The sequence below is a fragment of the Alosa sapidissima genome, chromosome 3, assembly GCF_018492685.1.
Source record: "Alosa sapidissima isolate fAloSap1 chromosome 3, fAloSap1.pri, whole genome shotgun sequence".
In the NCBI taxonomy this organism is placed as follows: Eukaryota; Metazoa; Chordata; class Actinopteri; order Clupeiformes; family Clupeidae; genus Alosa; species Alosa sapidissima.
Window position 1 is genome coordinate 31,970,349 of NC_055959.1, and position 17,815 is coordinate 31,988,163.

The 17,815-nt window shown below is 40.9% G+C and overlaps 1 protein-coding gene across 1 annotated transcript; it reads right to left on the reverse strand.

The window, feature by feature from the left end:
* Positions 1-853: 853 nt before the first annotated feature.
* On the reverse strand, positions 854-7,654 carry pyya (peptide YYa). The gene is made up of 4 exons (XM_042085343.1): positions 7,489-7,654; positions 6,713-6,900; positions 3,048-3,131; positions 854-1,314 (listed from the first exon to the last, which is right to left on the reverse strand). The coding sequence occupies exons 2-4, from the start codon at positions 6,898-6,900 to the stop codon at positions 1,290-1,292; spliced, it is 297 nt and encodes a 98-aa protein (XP_041941277.1). The 5' UTR covers positions 7,489-7,654; the 3' UTR covers positions 854-1,289.
* Between the last annotated feature and the right edge of the window lie 10,161 nt (positions 7,655-17,815).

Here is a 17,815-nt window from a genome sequence, read left to right on the forward strand (position 1 = left end):
TGAGCCCATCAGGGGAGGCAAAGCCAGAGTGGAGAAGAGGGGAGGTGAGAATGAATAGATGAGGGAAGGCAGGACAACACAAGCATCAAGAGAGCCAGGGGGGTTCCATTCTTGCTAGATCCGATCTAAGATTGTTTTTGGTATGTTTTTTTTTGTTGTTGTTGAAAAAGACCATACCTATGTTCGATGTGATAATGTTGTTGCATCTCTCTTAAGTATTCAAAGGCAGAGAGATATAGATGAGAAACAGAGGTGGTTATGTTTTCATATTTGAGTGCCTCAGCAAGCCAGCTCTCAATCTGGCAAAAGCCAATCCCCGAACCATAAAATCACGACCCTGTAATTGCCAGTTCTCCAGCCTACATTTCTGTTCAATAGCACCTCTTTACACCTCGTGGGTTGCAGAGTGCTGCAGTGTGAAGAACAGGATAAAAAGCTCAGCTATTAAAATGGCCATTACAATGGAGAAGAAACAGCAACCATCCATTTAATCATCATTTAATTTCAGTCCAAATTATTTGCTTTCAGATGTGTATGGATTGTGATACAGCACACATGTGGAATGCAGAATGTGTTTGTGTCTGTGGACACACTCTCTGTGATATCCGTTTAGTCTGTCACACCACACCAATAATATTATATTACTTTAATCTGACTGTGCAATCAATCTATTAGTGTTTCCCATTAGTTTTGTTGTATAGTTCTGTCATTTGTCACAGACAACACCGTCACCGTCCCTAATAGTCCATTACTGTTAGCAGCCACAGAGAATTCTCTTTAAAAATGTTGGATTTTATATGTATATGTTATGCTATGGTGTTGTGTTAAAAGAACACTAATGTACAAACTTAAGCCAGTTCGACTCATCCAATAAACTTTAATTCACATACAATATAGTAATTTTGTACAGTACAAACAAAAAAGATTACATGTCAGACATAGAGATGTTGACAGATACAGTTACATTATTTGTTTTAATTCTCTATATTCAATAATAAATTATGTACAATTTTCTATGTGAAAGAAATGAAATGGAATGGCATGAAGATATTTAAAGAATATGATACCAAGAGAGATAGAAAAGACAAAAGGAGGAGGAAGGGCAGGAGGAGAGGGAGATAGAGAGAGAGAGAAGAGAGAGAGAGGTTTTTGTTGTAAAACTCCAGGACGAATGTTCTCAGACAGCCATGTGTTGTTGGACAGCAGTGGAGGGTTGCGGTGTGAGGCACAGGTGGACTTCACTCATCGTCATGGTGAAGATCAGTCGACAGAACGATGGAATGGGGGAGTCACCACATGTTGGAGTCTTCGTATCTGGAACACAGACAACAAACATCCAACCAGGTGTTGAAAAAAAGAAGCCGTATCAACTGGCTCTATAGACCCTTTCAAGAGAGTTCCATTATCAGCATCATAGTTGGCCCCACAATACTTCCTTTTTAACATTCCTATGTTATCTTAATGCAGAGGAAGTAGATTGGGAACCAAATAGAATGTTCAAGCATTGTTTTTGTTTTTATTGTTGAAAGGCTCTATACTTGGCAGGTGGTAGTGGCTAAGGAGCTGGACGAGTGTACAGTAGTCAGAGAAGTTGTAGGTTCGATTCAGGGCTGCTATAATTGAGCCCTTGAGCAAGGCACTTAAAGTCACCTACTGCAAACATCACCTAACCAAACGCTGGCTTTCTGTGTCCTGACACTGTAAAAAAACGTGATCTCTGTGGACAGCCCAGGCTCCAAAAACGGCAACAAAAACAACCTGGGCAAACCTAGCCCATAAAAAACATAACAAACTGTTCCAGCAAATCACAGACAATGTGTTTGAGAGTTTCAATTGCACGGGAGCAGAACGGGTCTCTGTTTTGTTTGAAAGTCAACAGAAGTGACGTTACCCAGCATCGTTTAGAGCACCTTTAACCCAGAGTTGCTCTGGAGAGACTGGCCCTGGTAATGATCGACATATGTCCGTCGCTTTGGGTAAAAGCGTCAGTCGAATGAATTAAGTAAGGGACTGTATAGTCAGATTTGGACAATGTCTGGACTGTTTTGCATGGGTCATTCAGGTGTAGCTGGGTTATGGCCAAGGGATGTGGCCAACCTCCACCATGTGAATGCTCATTAAGGATTCTCTCCTACTGTATATATCTTACAAGATCTGAGGGTAGAGTTCAAAGGTTGTCGTTCTAGCTGAATGAGAACGTAAGCCTTTAGCTTGCAGATCCACCTAGAGTGCTTTCATTTTCTTCAATGCTTTCTTCAACATGTTCTCCAAGTCAGTTCCAAGTGATTTATGGAAATGTAGGTGTCTATTTATGCCTTCACTCAAACTTTTTAAAAGGCTATATGCCTGCCTCTCTGAGGACAGGTAGACGGTGGAATGTTGTGCACGTTTAGATATTCTGAATGAATCATGTGCCAGCTGCACACATCTCTCCCCAGACAGGAAGTGAGCAAGGTTGGGATGCTGTCTATCCCCAGCATCCTCCGAAAGTGTGAAACATTCATGAGCTACTCTGGTTTTCCCATTAACAGAGGGAGCGGTATGGCAGATCCCCTGGCAATGAGCAAACTTGACATGTTCTCCTACCAGCTCGAATCGTGCACGGAAAAATAGTGGGAGGCGTAGGTGTGCCTTTTTTGGAATACGGGAGCTGGGAGGTCGAAAAAGTGGGATTATTTTAAATGTCACGATGAAGAGACATTTGAGGGTGTTTGAGTGTCTGATTTTCCCAATAAGTTACTCTGAGTTCTGCGTTCTCACCGAACCTCCATCAACACTTCTTTGTTGTTGTTTTTACCATTGTGATGCTTAAGCACTTATTCTGTCCCCTCTTCCATAAACAACATAATGAAATATTGGCTCTCCAAAACGAATTACAGCAGGGTGCTCCAACACATTCACAATCTGAGTCTAAACTCAATCACACATTTTCATCGACACCCGCATTTTTATTGCAAAACACTTTTTGCTTTTTATGTAAACCAATTTTTGAAAGGAAAATGCAATTTTGAGTTTTCATCTTAAAGTTTGAGTTTTTCTCCGCTCACCTTGATCTCTGGTTGTGCTCCGTGCTGTCTCCAAACAGAAGCTCTGAGAGCACGCCCTCAGCTGGTGTCGACCGCTTGCCATACCTGGAGAAGGAGACACCAAAGGAATGCGCTGTGATTCTTTGAAGCGACTCTATCTGTAGATCAAGTTGTGAGCAACACTGTGACAAACAATGGGGTTTGATTCCCACGCTGAGACTTTGCCCAGCTTCCCTGCCCTTCCTTTCCCGTCCCTGTGCTGTCTTTGATAAACATGTCTCACTGACAAGTCAACGGCAGCACATCGAGCCATCTGGTAGGCTTCTCAGAATCCCCACCCTGCCAGTCTTCTCTTCATCCTTTATGTGTGCTTTTGAATGCCAAATAGACAACATGGGATCCTTTGACAGGGAAGATAACCTGCAGGCCGCACAGCACACCAGGGCGATAAGGAAAGGAATTACACGCTTCTTGTACACATAACTCATGTCTCTCTCATGACATTTGCTGTGTGATTTTCTGATTGTTTTGCTTATAACACACAAGAGGGTCAAAAATGTTTTTCAAAGGAAAATGTTTACTAATCGAGTGCCTTCCTTCTTCTTCTTGAGTGTGTGTGTGTGTGTGCGTGTGTGCGCGTGTTTGCGCGGGTGTGTATGTGTGTGTGTAAGAGTGTGTGTGTCTCCTATTGATATGCATTATCTATTTATCCAGTAACTTGTATTTGACAGATCACGTTTTTCTTGCAGATGCCATGGATAAAGGAAATTAGACCCCCCCCATCAGTTCTCAGGCTGTTCTCTGATCTTCATAGATGGTAATCTAACAACACCAGATCCACAACACTCCTCTGCTCTGCTCGCTTAGCTGAGGAACACATGTCTTTCATATGCTTGTTCTGCCATTCCTAACTTCAAAGTCGGGTAAATACAAGAGTCTTTAATTTGGAAGGGGCCTGTGCCACTATAAGGTAGCTTTGTCATGGAAATGAGTCATGGAGAGGGGTGTGCCAAATCGCCCATTAGAACTAATTTCCCCCCTTTCAATCAATCATATGCCATTATTTTCATTATTACAGAATGTCTTTGTTGGGTAGTGTCGGACAAAGACACACACACACACACACACACACACACACACACACACACACACACACACACACACACACACACACAAACACAACATTTTTGTTTTATAATACACAGACATATCCCTGACACTGACACATGATGCTGGGAGATAAATAGATATCTTACAAAATCAGATACTCTGTGTATATATGTGTGTTTCACTAATTGACGGATTGGGATAAATGCAGAGACCAAATTTCCCTCACGGGATCAAAAGAGTGTATATACTTATACTTATACTAAACCTGTTTGTTCCACACAACGGCAAATTCATTACAACTCTGGTAGGGAGAGAAAACTAAAATTCAGTTTTACTGTTGAGATTGAAAAGTTTCATAATATCAGATAAAAGACCTGCAGTGGAGTGCCACAGTTAGTTCAGGTAGAGGTTTTGTTAGTAATGAGGACGCAAACTCTCACTAAGCAGCATTAATAAGAAACACCAGGGCAATTTCTGTAGCCAGAGGAACATATTAGTGTCACAGGGTTTGCAATTAACCCCAAGTGTAACTGCCAGCTCCATACTCCACTTAACCCTTGTCTGAAAGAAATAATTCCTGGTGGGATACCGCTGCATCTGTCAACAGAGCCTTGTAGAGCCTTGCAATCCTCTCCTCTATTCTGTGTAATTAACTGGGTGGGTGGCATTCACTTCTGTATTTTAAATGCTTTTTCTCACTGCCACATCTGACCCCATGACTGGGAAGTGGAGCATGCAGACGCTGGACTCTTTCTTGTAATCTTTTAATGCAAATTATTATGAATGCGCTAGTGGTTACATCTGACCTTTTTAACAGCTTGGTGCAAAGTAAAGCCTTTTTGTCGACATTAAATTCGAAACAGGTCAATGACATGCATCTTAAATGCTAGAAAAGTTCATGTTTAATTTATCTGACCCAATGGCCAGTTAAATGCCTTGAAAGGTGAACTGCTAACATATGCATCTGTCTGGAATAAAATGAGCGTAACTGTTCTGACAGTCTGCTGTAGTCTGTATCTTTTCTGTTTCTTTCTGTCCCAAAAACAAGTAACACATTAGGAACTGTTGATTTAAATCTCTTGCCTCAGTATAGCCATATTTAGCTAAAAGTGCACAGCTAGTATATGAAAAGATGGACCCTGTGAGGAGGCGTTGGGTGCTTTGGGTTACATTGGACAAGTGTTTATTACAGTGAAAGTTAATACTTGAAAACTGGATGGTTTTAGAGCACCTATCAGCAAGCTAGCACCACAGAATGTAATTGTGTAATATACCCCCCTAATCCAATCGGTTGGTAGAAATTAGAACATATATGCAGCACCCAAATTGTGCATAATTGTTCAGAAATACTTTAACGCGCTGTGAGCACTTGACTTTCAGCCCGATTACCACTCAACCAGTAGTTGCATAAAAGGGGGCAGCAACTAATACAGAACATTGCACTCCGACAACGATCACTGGCTCCACTTACAGACCAACTCAGATTTCCATTCGTGTCCTTTAGCCTTTCCTAAATTGCCATATCTCCTACTGGAATTGCCTTGCTAGATAGGGCGCCGCGCGGCGCGCCACTCCGCATGTGTCCATGCGGCGCTCCCAGTGGCTAGACAATTTACGGCTTTCCGTTTGCGCTTGAGCGCCTGACCGGTTATAGCGATGAAAGACGTTGCTTGCACCTGCTACCTGGGAGTATCACATCGTATAGAAGCATCATACTTTGTTACTCTGGTCATGATTCACTGATGACTTTCCACGGCGAGCGTAAATGTCAATTTAGAATCCATATTTCTGGATGAGTTCATTTGTTTCTTTCATGCTGTGACCCAGCTGTAGTGTTCTTTTCTAGGTAAAAAAAAACTGCTTCATTTTTTGCTTTCATGACAGATGCGTCATTCTGTAAGGTATCTCAGCAGCCACACGAGACTATTCGGGACATATAACTCTGTTAAAAATAATAACGGAATCAGATCCTCAACCCGACATCAAAATGTCTACAGATCATCATATGAGTCTTTGAAGAGGCCACTCCATTATAAAAGTAATTTTAGACACCAAATTACAAGAAAGCCTACACTTGAAGTATCAAAATGGCGATCTCTAAATGTTTCACGGATAGGCTAGTCTACCATTTGGAAGTCCGTTGTAGTTTTACTTGAACATCGGAGAGAGCACAAAATAACTATACATAATTTCAACTAAGATGAGCGTCCTACTCAAATTTCACCAAACCCACTAAGGGCCCCAGGATGCACCGGCTAGAACACATTTTGGAGTCTTCATCACTACAAGTCCGAGTCTCCTCTTACGCATTTAACTTAAGAGCTTGTGATTCTGTGAGTGAGGGTCTTTATAGTCTCTTTGTCTGATTTAATTACAGTTCAAATTGTTTTTAGGAAGAATGAAGCTTCAGTTATAAGTGTTTGGTTAAATCGCCGTTGCTACAGTAGTTCCAAGTTATTTAGTTATTTAGTACGAGACACACATAAGAAAGTTATGGTTTTCACAAAAAAAGTCAGTCAGTTTCCAAAAAATGGAGTGAGTGAAATCTTCAATCTATTATGAACGCCGGCGCTTACCGTTGCCTTGTGATAAGGTTGATGTAATGCCTCAGTGCCGTGTAGTACTTGGCCAATTCCTCGGGTGGCGCGTCCTCGCCGGGGTTCTCTGGCTTGGGTGGATACGCGTCCACAAAGGTACCGAGACAGATTAATACGCACAGGACAACTGCGACCAGGACTGTCCAGGGCTTCAGGATTATGGCCATCTGCGAGTTAATTCAGAGGTTATGGTTAACACATATCGACAGATAACATACATTCTGAAATTAAACATTTTTAGCTATTTGGGTTTGTTAAGAGATTTGATGAGGAAAAGCTATCCATACCAATTCACATTTGTGAAATTACAAAACTTTGCATTCTCTTTCTGGAACCAACTAGACTGAAGAGGCAGAAACTGACAGAAATTGTTTAACATATATCTAATAGCAAAGCGTCAAAAGTGGGGCATTTCCAAACAGTCGCTCTCCTTGGTGCTGAATCTGAATGCGCACAGCCAACCACAACTTTGAACTTTTTACTCCAAAGAGTAAAAGCGAGAAAGCGAGTTGAACATCTTATGTCAGGTATATTTAAACAGTGGGTAGATTCAGACATCAGTTTTTACTCGAATTAGATTGTCCGACTGCTGTCTGATACAAGGGTCCGATTACACCAACAAAACCGACATAAATAGCTAAATAGATATTTGTAAATTACTGTCATCCTAGATGTCTGTTAAATTATACGTACGTTATTAATCCCATAACAACGTTGCCATACATTTGCACATTTTAAACACATGCATCACTTACTTTTCTAAATGAAGCGTCTCAAGTTGTTGTTCAAAGTTGCGTTAGGTGTTGTCTCCCCGGTAAGGTTGTCTGACGGCTCTGCCACTCGTCTATAGGGATGTTGTCCAACTTGGATTTGTTTGCCAAGTGTTGGTATGTCTTCTTCCACCTGCCGCTTAAGAGGTATATATAGGCAGAAGTGTCTGGGGGGACCACTATCCGTGGCAGAGGTGCGCACAGACGACGCAACTCCGCCTCCAAATGAGTTTCACGTCACCTGATGATTAAGTCAGTGGTGGTACAAACGAAACCTTCCTTGCTGACAGTAAATCGCATTCCAATTTGATGGGGTCTTTTATGGACCGTGACACTTTGGCCTATGACGACCTGTAACTTCGCAGACTTTTGGACGGCACGATGACTCACTGCCTCTCTTGTGGATTGATTTCCTTTGTGAAGCCACTCTTGCGTCGTGACGAAGCTGGCAACACAGTGCAACAAAACTTCGGCAACTGGTTGTACGTGCACTTTACGCATTATCATCCACTAGCGCAATTAGAATGAGCTTCACGATCTGTCGGACATTTGTTGCGCAGGGCACAAATCCCGCAGATTTCCGTCAGTTAGCCTGTACTTTGTTTCCTTCTTTTTTATATATATATAAGTACGTATCATTGTAAGTTAAGCGAGACCAGGGGCGGAGCCAGACATTTGAAACATTGGGGGCTTAGCCCAGTGTCACACACAGGAAGGCTAGGGGGGTCCGTGGGCATGCACCCCCAGCAGAACATTTTGAAAAATAACCCCTTAAATAATGACTTCTAGTGAATTCTGTGTAAACTAATGGACATTGAGACTTTACAAATGTGAGACTCAAGGTATATCTTAAGAGGGCTTAAAGTTCAAGTCACTTCGGTCAAGAAGTGTCTGCTAAAATGTAATGTAATGTAATATATCTGACTGGTACTTTTGGTCTTTAAAGAGGGCTATATAGGCATAGCCTATCTGATCAGAAGGCACTTAGTTAATTAAGCGTTTTTTATAAGTTATGGTTTGTATATTATAGGCTAGTATACTATGCTGAGATAACCCTGATGGGATGCTACCTTGTCTCAATACATTTTTACTTTGAACTCTGGCAAAAGTAGCCTTATGGTCAGGTTTAGCACAGCCCCACATTGTGAACCCACTTGTTGTAATGTACAATGGAACACATGAAGCTAAGTTTAATTCTGGGCTTAAAGTTCATTTTTCAAAATATGGGGGGGGGGGGGGGGGGATTCTCCCCTTCAGTGCTACACATAGGTGAACTAATTCAGTTGGGGAGGGGGGGATACATTTTACAAACTGAAATCGCATTTTCCTTATAGGCCTACAGGCGTCAATGAGAGAACATTACATTACATTTGGCTGACGCATTTTTAGCCAATGTCAACTATATTACAAGGGATTACATTGTCCCTGGAGCAACTTGAGGTTAAGTGCCTTGCTCAAGGGCACAACGGTGGAAGCCAGGAATTGAACCGACAACTTTCAAGCTACTGCACGCTAGCCCAGTTCCTTAACCGCTACACTACCACCGCCCCTGAACACTTACACACTGATTTTGGTTTCGATTTTCTAATTGGAGTGAGTCTTTGTGACAACACGTCATGATACATTTGATAATGTTTGATCGTTGTTTTGGTATGAAGGAAGCATCTTTTACGTAATTAATGCGCACTCTAGAAAGTGAAAGTAGCCTAACCTAGGCCTATGCGCTCTGTGTCTGAGCTGCACGTCCGCAATTGATTACGTTCCTCAAACGGAGAACACGTCAATCTCATGGTCTTGTTTGCCCTAAAATGCATGAAACATGCAAGTTCAAAATCCCGCCGGTAGCCGGTAGCCACATCTCCATTTCATATTTGCCTAGGCTACTAGCCTACAATAAATAAATTGAACAAACTCAACTGACAACAGGTAAATCTACTGAGTCGGTCATTGAGACTCTATGAATACAGTAGGCTACAAGAAACTTTCTGTCTTTCTGAAGTTTATTTTTGTATTCCGGGGTACAGTAGCCTAATTGCCTAATGTCTTGACAATAGTTTTTCTTACCAGCTTGCTGTTTAAACTCACTGCGCCGCTCTGAACTTTCCTGCCAGGTTTATGACGTAAACCACTACATCTCGGCTCTGGGATTGCCTGAACTCATCGTGTGGGAAATCAGATTATCTGTCAATAGGCTATTGGGCTTTGGAAATAAGGGATAGCCTATTTGCTCAGTAATAGTAGCCTACATTTTGTAACATTTATAGAGAAACCAAGGGGAAGTTAAATTAGAAACGTTGGAAATTGAAAACACATAGGCTACAAAAAAGATCCGGGGCTTTTGATAAAAGATTCGGGGCTTGAGCCCCCGAAGCCACCCCCTTGCTCCGCCAATGAACGAGACTTCAGCTCATATAAACACATTTGCTACTGGAGATGTTCTTCCCCTGTGTGCACTGTGCAATGAAGTCGAATGGAAGTAATCAGCTACCTTTTTGTCAAGTATGAAAACGACTTCTTTCAAGTCTTCAAGCCAAACTGAAGCCAACGCCAAAGACAAAAAGAGCCCATTAAAGAAAACACTTCAATAAACAAGCACTTGTGCGTAACGGAAGCTTCCAAAAAAATCTAGTTTGCATTCAATGCGATCATCATTGTAACTATTGCATGTTATGTGAAGGTGGATATCCCATGCACGGATGCTCTTTGGTTGTCCCGTGTCCTGAAGCCTATAGTGTTTACTGTGGAAGGTTACCTGCTAGTGCCTAGATGCACTATGTAAAGTCTCACAATCGAGCGTGACAGCTAATTACAGGCCAACAGCTTGAACATCCGATTAATTTAAGCGACTTTGCAACGACACAACATGGTCTGATTAGACATTGATATGCGTACATAAATGTAATACAAGACAAATATATAGATACATAAAAAACACAAAATAGGGCCTGTGTGACGGGGGCCCGAGGCGCATGCAAATATTGTTCTTCTCTTGCCGCCTGGGCTAGCTGGCACGATGACCACATCTTAGCGGTGGGTATATGTTATTGCCCCGATGATTCAGATGTGAGACTGAGATTTTAGATGAGGACAATTATTTTGAAATGTCATGCAGATGACAATCATCGGATGTAGACCAAGTTTTAATCCACATGTCATTTTCAGTGAACCGAAAAAACAAGTAAAATGGCAAGCCTAAATGGGCGTTTCATTGAGTCGTCCGGCATGTTTGGCAAGAGAACTGCAGAGATATCAGGTAGTCTAAAGGTTTCTCTCATTTGCATCATTAATTACTTGGCTTGGATTTGGACACGTCTCAGGTGACATGCACGCGAATAAATTATTAGGCGGAAGTCAAGATTGAGTATAGGTTCAGTTACATGGTACCGAATCCTATAAATTCCACGTGGAATATTTGGAACCGCTTGAATTCAATAAAATGTGCACAATACAATTAAGATTATCCGAAGACGGCAAATTAAGTCACTGAGAAATATCTGGACGTCTGGAGCATATTTGATTCATGATCGGAGACATGACTGTTTGCAACGCAAGGTAGAATTACACCAGATATGCTACAGTGGACACCACCACTTGAAAGAAAGTCAAGTCTGATCTGACCTAAGGTAGCCATGCAGTCAACATTGTATTATATGTACAAATTCATGAACACATGGGGTGATATGTTTATCCCTTTATGATATGGTAGCCTAATTTAGCTTGTTTAAACAAAATGAAACAACCATTTGATTGGATAATTCTTCAGCAGGGGTGGGAACTACAGTACTATCCAATGCAACTGCAAGAAAGAAGTCACATGACTCACAGGCAGTCATTCTGCTTCCTCATTTAGGGACTGTGCAGGTGTCTTGCGACGCCATATTTTTGAAATTTTGAAATTGCTTTTCTCAGTACTTTACTTCCAGGAAATCATCAAGACATAATATGAGCAAGCTTTATTGATAAGTAAAATGTATTATCAACAACTTTTCATAATATATCAATGTAGGTGTCATAGGAAATTACAAAAAACTGCATGTTGCCTGTGAGGCAACATTGTACCATAACAGACTCGCATATGACCATACCCATTATGCTAAATTGGGAAGCAAGTGAATTATATTTGCAAGTAAATTGGCAAGGCAAAAATAAAATATATTGCCTATACCTGTAAACTGGCACATGTACAGTATTGTCTGTATTTGTTAGAAACAGTTATAAATATGTAATACTCAACAAAAATAAAGAAGAGCCTGTTTTTTTTGTGTTGCGATCAGAGTGCAGGATTTGTACTGGGGTTTGAGGCCAGGTGGGGTGACTGCTTTCTCCTTTTTCTACATAATGGCAGAAGTGAAAGACCTTGCTGTGATGCTAAAGGAAGTGTGCTCAAAGTAAGAGCTGTATGAGGGACCCATAGGTCAGGTTGACCCCTGTATGTGGGCCCCCATGGAAAGGCGATGCACTAGTGAGGCACCCTGTTATGTACAGTGGATGGATGAATGTACGAGGGGCACCTGTATGTGTGAAGTGCATTAGTGTGCTTCATGAAGTTTTACAGAATGCCAGCACTATGGTTGAGTACAGTATGTGCCCTGACTACCATATCAACATCCATGACTTTTTGGTGTTGCCATCAAGCTGCAGACTTGCTACCCCGTAGCCCCAAGTTTGAGGCCTGACTGCTCCCTCTATTTGCTACAGTGTACCCCCTGTGTTTCTCTTTGGAGACAAATTGCTTACTAAACTTTCAAAAAGTCAGGTGTGTGCATGAGTGTGCATCAGTCCGCATACATGTGTACACATGGGTGTACGTGCACAAACTCATGGATGTGTGTGGGTGCTTGTGTGTGTATGTGTATACCTGAGAATGTTTGGGGAGATTTATGGAGCTTTTAACCAGTAAATAACAGTGATTTTGATGATTTCATATGATAATTTGTATGTTTTAATCATTATAAGTTAATGTCTGTAAAATATTGATTTTCATTCCGCAATGGTAACTGAATTTAAAATTAGATTTTTGTAGTATGAGACTTGTAATGCATTAAAAAACCAGATACATATTTTTGTAGTTTCTAGTGTTATAAAGTTATAAAGATAGGTGTTTTAAATGAATAAATTAGCTTTAAATCTTAAAAATAGGAATTATTTCACTTTTACAATTATGGTACAATGTTGCCTTGAGGCAACAAATCTTAAAAATATATAAAAATGAAAACAATTATAAAAATTATTATTATTAGCGTGTCTCTTTTTAAGCAGAAAAAATAGTGTCAATATTTTTTCCACAAGGATATTATAATGCGTACCATAGATAGAGGGTTAAATGTTGACAATAATGAAGACAATAATGTCTAATAATACTGTTTTTCAAATCTTATGCCAGGGTTGAGCAAATTACATCCATAACTATAAATCTGTGTATTCACATGCAACATTTGCACGTCTGGTCTGCTTTCTGGGTATGCCTTTGTGTGGCTATTACCATGGTTCCATTTGATTATGTAAACAATATTCCGACCAAAACAACTGCGCCCCAGTGTAACCTATGCCAACTTTTTATCTACATGTAGATAGTCTAGTCCACTGTTGCTCCTTTTATTCGCTCACCCTATGCCATAGAAGGTGTCCGACTGGCATCAGCACTGCCACCCTAGCCCAGGTGCCAGCCGAATGTAGCCCCGCCTACAACATTCGAAGTCGGGAAGTTCGGTCTGTACTTGTTCCGTTGTGGAGCAACTATTCCTGAACCAGAGCTGTTTGGACCAATCAGATTGGGCTTTGTACGATGATGGACAGATGAGCAACAGTGCCTTGTCTATCACGTCATCTGAGCACGCTTCGGTTGATTCTGTTTGCAACAATAATCGCTGTGGCTAGAAGCTAGACAGATGGCTTCTAAGACCCCGTTTACACGTACAGTAGGAGAAATGCATATATTTCCATGCAGCTTGGCCTTTCATTTACACGAAAATGGAGGTTGTATCACTGAAATTACATAGTAAAAGAAGACAAATGCATCAAGCTTACAGGGTAAACCAGACAAATCTCCTACCCAGATATTTCCCCAACACTTACAGCAAAACTAGCACTCCTATATATCAAATCTCTTTCCAACAAATCATTCTTAATTAATGATCTGATTTGCACTCACAACCTCGATTTTTTACTTTTAACTGAGACATGGTTATATCTAGCAAACAGTGCTACAGTACTAGTCTCAACGAATCAGCCCCCCCATATTTCAGTTTTTTGAGTGCAAATAAAAGAGGTGGTGGGATAGCCACTATTTTCAAGATGTCATTTCAGTGCAATCAGTCATCATTCGGTGACTTAACTTCATTTGAATATCTGTGCACACATTACGTTTTTCTTGAAGAGCTAGGTGAACATATAGTCATTTGCATAAACTTTGCATAAACATATAGTCATTTGCATAAACTTTGACTGTCTTATTATATCAGGGGATCTAAACTTGCTTGTGGATAATCATGAAAGCAATTATACCAAGGAATTAATTGCACAGGGGCCAACACACTCTCTCGGCCATAACCTCGACCTTGTTATCACAAAGGTTCTCAATGTCTCTACAGCTGTTAAAGACCTGGCCTTATCTGATAATTTCTGCGTGTTCTTTGATGTGTCTATGTCCCCACACACTCAAAACACAGCTAAGATGGTAAAAAGGAGAATCATAAATGTTCATACAAGTGCTCTCTTACTCCAATTCTTAAGTCCCTGCACTGGCTTCCAGTAAGTCACAGAATTGACTTCACTTCATGTGAGTTACACATTCTGAATCTGCCTTGAAAAATATTCTACAGTACCTTGTCTTTTATTACTTTTATTACTTTTTTACTACTTTTGCTTTTTTGTCTTATTAATTATTCTTTATTTTTAAATGATTTCACCTTGTGCGTTTGATGTTTTCTTTTTTATTATGATCTTTACCTTTTGAACTATTCTTTGACTATATTGCCCTTCTATGCTTTTATTATGACCGCGGTCATATAGGTTTAGTCAGATTTTTTTTTTCTTTTTTTTTTTTTCTTTTTTTTCTTTTTCGCATGCCCAAATTTCCGTCAATGATTCCCGGGACACTGAAAGACCGGGGTACACGAAACTTGGTGGGCTGGACTGCACCCCCCGAAAGGATGGTAGGGCAGACACAGTTTTCTGTGAATATCTTGAGAACCGTAAGGTTTAGGAGGACCATTTTTTTTTGTTTGTTGATCTCAAGGGGCCATGTCAACCCATTCCATAACCACTCATTTCATGTATAGCGCCACCTAGTTAAACACAAAAAAGTAAAAATGAGGTGTTGTAATCGCAGGTATCTGTGACCTAACATAGTCAAAACTGCACGAAATGGAAGTGTAGGATCATTATGACACCCTCTGTATGCACGCCAAGTTTTGTGGAATTCCGTTCATGGGGGGCCACACAATAAATTAATTTATGTTACTATACACCAACTGGCCTGTAGGTGGCCGAGACAGTTTTCTGTGAATATCTCGAGAACCGTAGGGCCTAGGAGGTCCACCTTTTTTATGTATGTTGGTCTTAAGGGGGCATGTCAACCCATCCCATTACCACTTATTTCATGTATAGCGCCACCTAGTTAAAAATTTAAAAAAAATAAAAATTAGGTGTTTTCATCACAATATCTCTGGCTGACAAGGTCAAAACTGCACGAAATTAAAAGTGTAGGATCATTATGACACCCTCCGAATGCATGCCAAGTTTTGTGTACTTTCGTTCCTGGGGGGCCTTACAATAAAATAATTTATGTGTACATTTAGTGACGTACACCAACAAGGACTCCCGGGACACTGAAAGACCGGGGTACACAAAACTTGGTGGGCATGTACCCCCACATGGATAGCATGGAACCGTCATTTTTCGTTTTGATCTGTAGCCCCCCCGCTGGACTGGACCCCCCGAAAGGAGGGTAGGGCAGACACAGTTTTCTGTGAATATCTCGAAAACCGTAGGGTTTAGGAGGACCATTTTTTTTTGTATGTTGATCTCAAGGGGCCATGTTAACCCATTCCATGTGCACACATGTGCATAAACAGATACACACGCACACACATACATTTACAGTAATCATACGTATGACACATACTCACACAGTAGACATATGTACGCATGCATGCACATGCACAAACACACATACGCAGGCAAACACACAAGCATGCACATACACACACACACACACACACACACCCACACACATAAACATAAACTTGTACACGCACACATGCACACAATTCAAGAATTTTTCCCGTCATCTACTTCCTGAATTTTTGGTCATTGATACCCGGGACACCGAACCAGGATATCTGAAATTTGGTGGGTATGTAGCCCCACTAGACTTTTACGGAAAAATTTCATTTCATCCCCCCCCCCCCAGCCTGATCTGCCCGCTATTTATTTTTTGATTTCTTAAAAGATTGAGCTTGGTCTGATGAAAGCCAGACTAGCCATGGACCTCAGTTACACAATGCAAGGGAACATGAATCAGCCTATATTTGCACGAACAATAACGGACAAAAGCTCTTCAACTTTGGCCCGTTAAAATGTGTATGAACAGTCTAGCGACGCATTTCATCAAGGCCCATTTGGACATGTCAGTTATTTGCACCACTGGTTAGATGTAAAACAGCATTTCGTTTCAGACTACTGTTACTTAATTTGTGCATTAACAATGACGTTTCAGACTACTGTTACTTAATTTGTGCATTGACAATAAAGTATTACATGAACTAAAGATGACTAAAATCTTATGTAGAAGAAGAAACATTCACAAAAAATCCATCCATCCAAAAATGACCTTTGTTTTTGATAGCTGTTGAAAACGGCATGGAACTGACAGAGATGTTTTTGTTTATAAATACATAAAAAATAAATAAATAAATAACATTATGCTGATACCTTTTGCTTTTCCCAAATACAATGTAGCCTACAGGTGTAAGTGACCTTTCATCAATCCAGTTGCAATGGATGAACTGTGATGAACTGCCCTACTTGTGATTGTTTAGAGATTTTAAAGGTTTTATAACAATGCTACATCTTCTTTGGCTATTCTACAATCTATTCACCTTTTCAGCACCAGTAGGCTACTTTCTGTGCAGCCGCACACACACACTCAGGCATGCCAAACAAGCATACACAAAAGTTTCAAGAGTGGGGGATGGAGTAAAATATGGAGACAAATTGAAGTGTGATTTATTTTCGCGGAACGGATGTACAGGACTGAGCGGCGGTCATATTTTGTACCGCTATGCGGTACATCTAGTTTGTTATTATGACCGCCGCGCAGCAAAGCTGCGCCCAAATTCGCATGCCCAAATTTCCGTCAATGATTCCCGGGACACTGAAAGACCGGGGTACACGAAACTTGGTGGGCATGTAACCCCACATGGATAGCATGGAACCATCGTTTTTCGTTTTGATCTGTAGCCCCCCCGCTGGACTGGACCCCCCCAAAAGGAGGGTAGGGCAGACACAGTTTTCTGTGAATATCTCGAAAACCGTAGGGTTTAGGAGGACCACCTTTTTTATGTATGTTGGTCTTAAGCCATTTCATGTGCACACATGTGCACAAACAGATACACACACACACACACACACACACACACACACACACACACTCACACACACACACACACACACATAACATAACACAAACAATCAAGAATTTCTCAGAATTATGAACAGGCAAGATGGAGGTGGGGTTGTATAAAATGAATTTTACATGTGAAATCTATGAACTAATCATGTTTTGGTCCTTGTTGTCTAGCAGATACCAGTGAGAATTGAGTGTGGATAATGCAATTTAGTGAGACAGTTAGAATCATATAGGCCTTTCAGCGTGATTTCTTTTTGTGGAAAAAATGTGCTGGACTGGGCAGCGGTCACATTTTGTACCGCTCTGCGGTACATCTAGTTACTGTTTGCTTTTGTTTATGTAAAGCACATTGAATGACCGATGTGTATGAAATGCGCTATATGAATAAACTTGACTTGACTTGACCTTTAGTTAAACAATTACACAATTAGTTCTGAAAACAAAGTGGATATGTGGGAAGACTCCGGTTTCACAGTCATCAAGGGAAAACAGCGTGATACTGCTGTAGCATAAAGATGTATGTAACCCAAGTTAACTAATAGCCCCAAAAAGCCCAATGTATGATTCAGACAGTGATTCAGACAGTCCATTAGTACGATTCAGACAGTCACCTCTCAGAATTGCCCACCAAACAAGCTGCAGACTTGGCAGTGAAGCTGGTCCTTGAAAGTGAGATTGAAA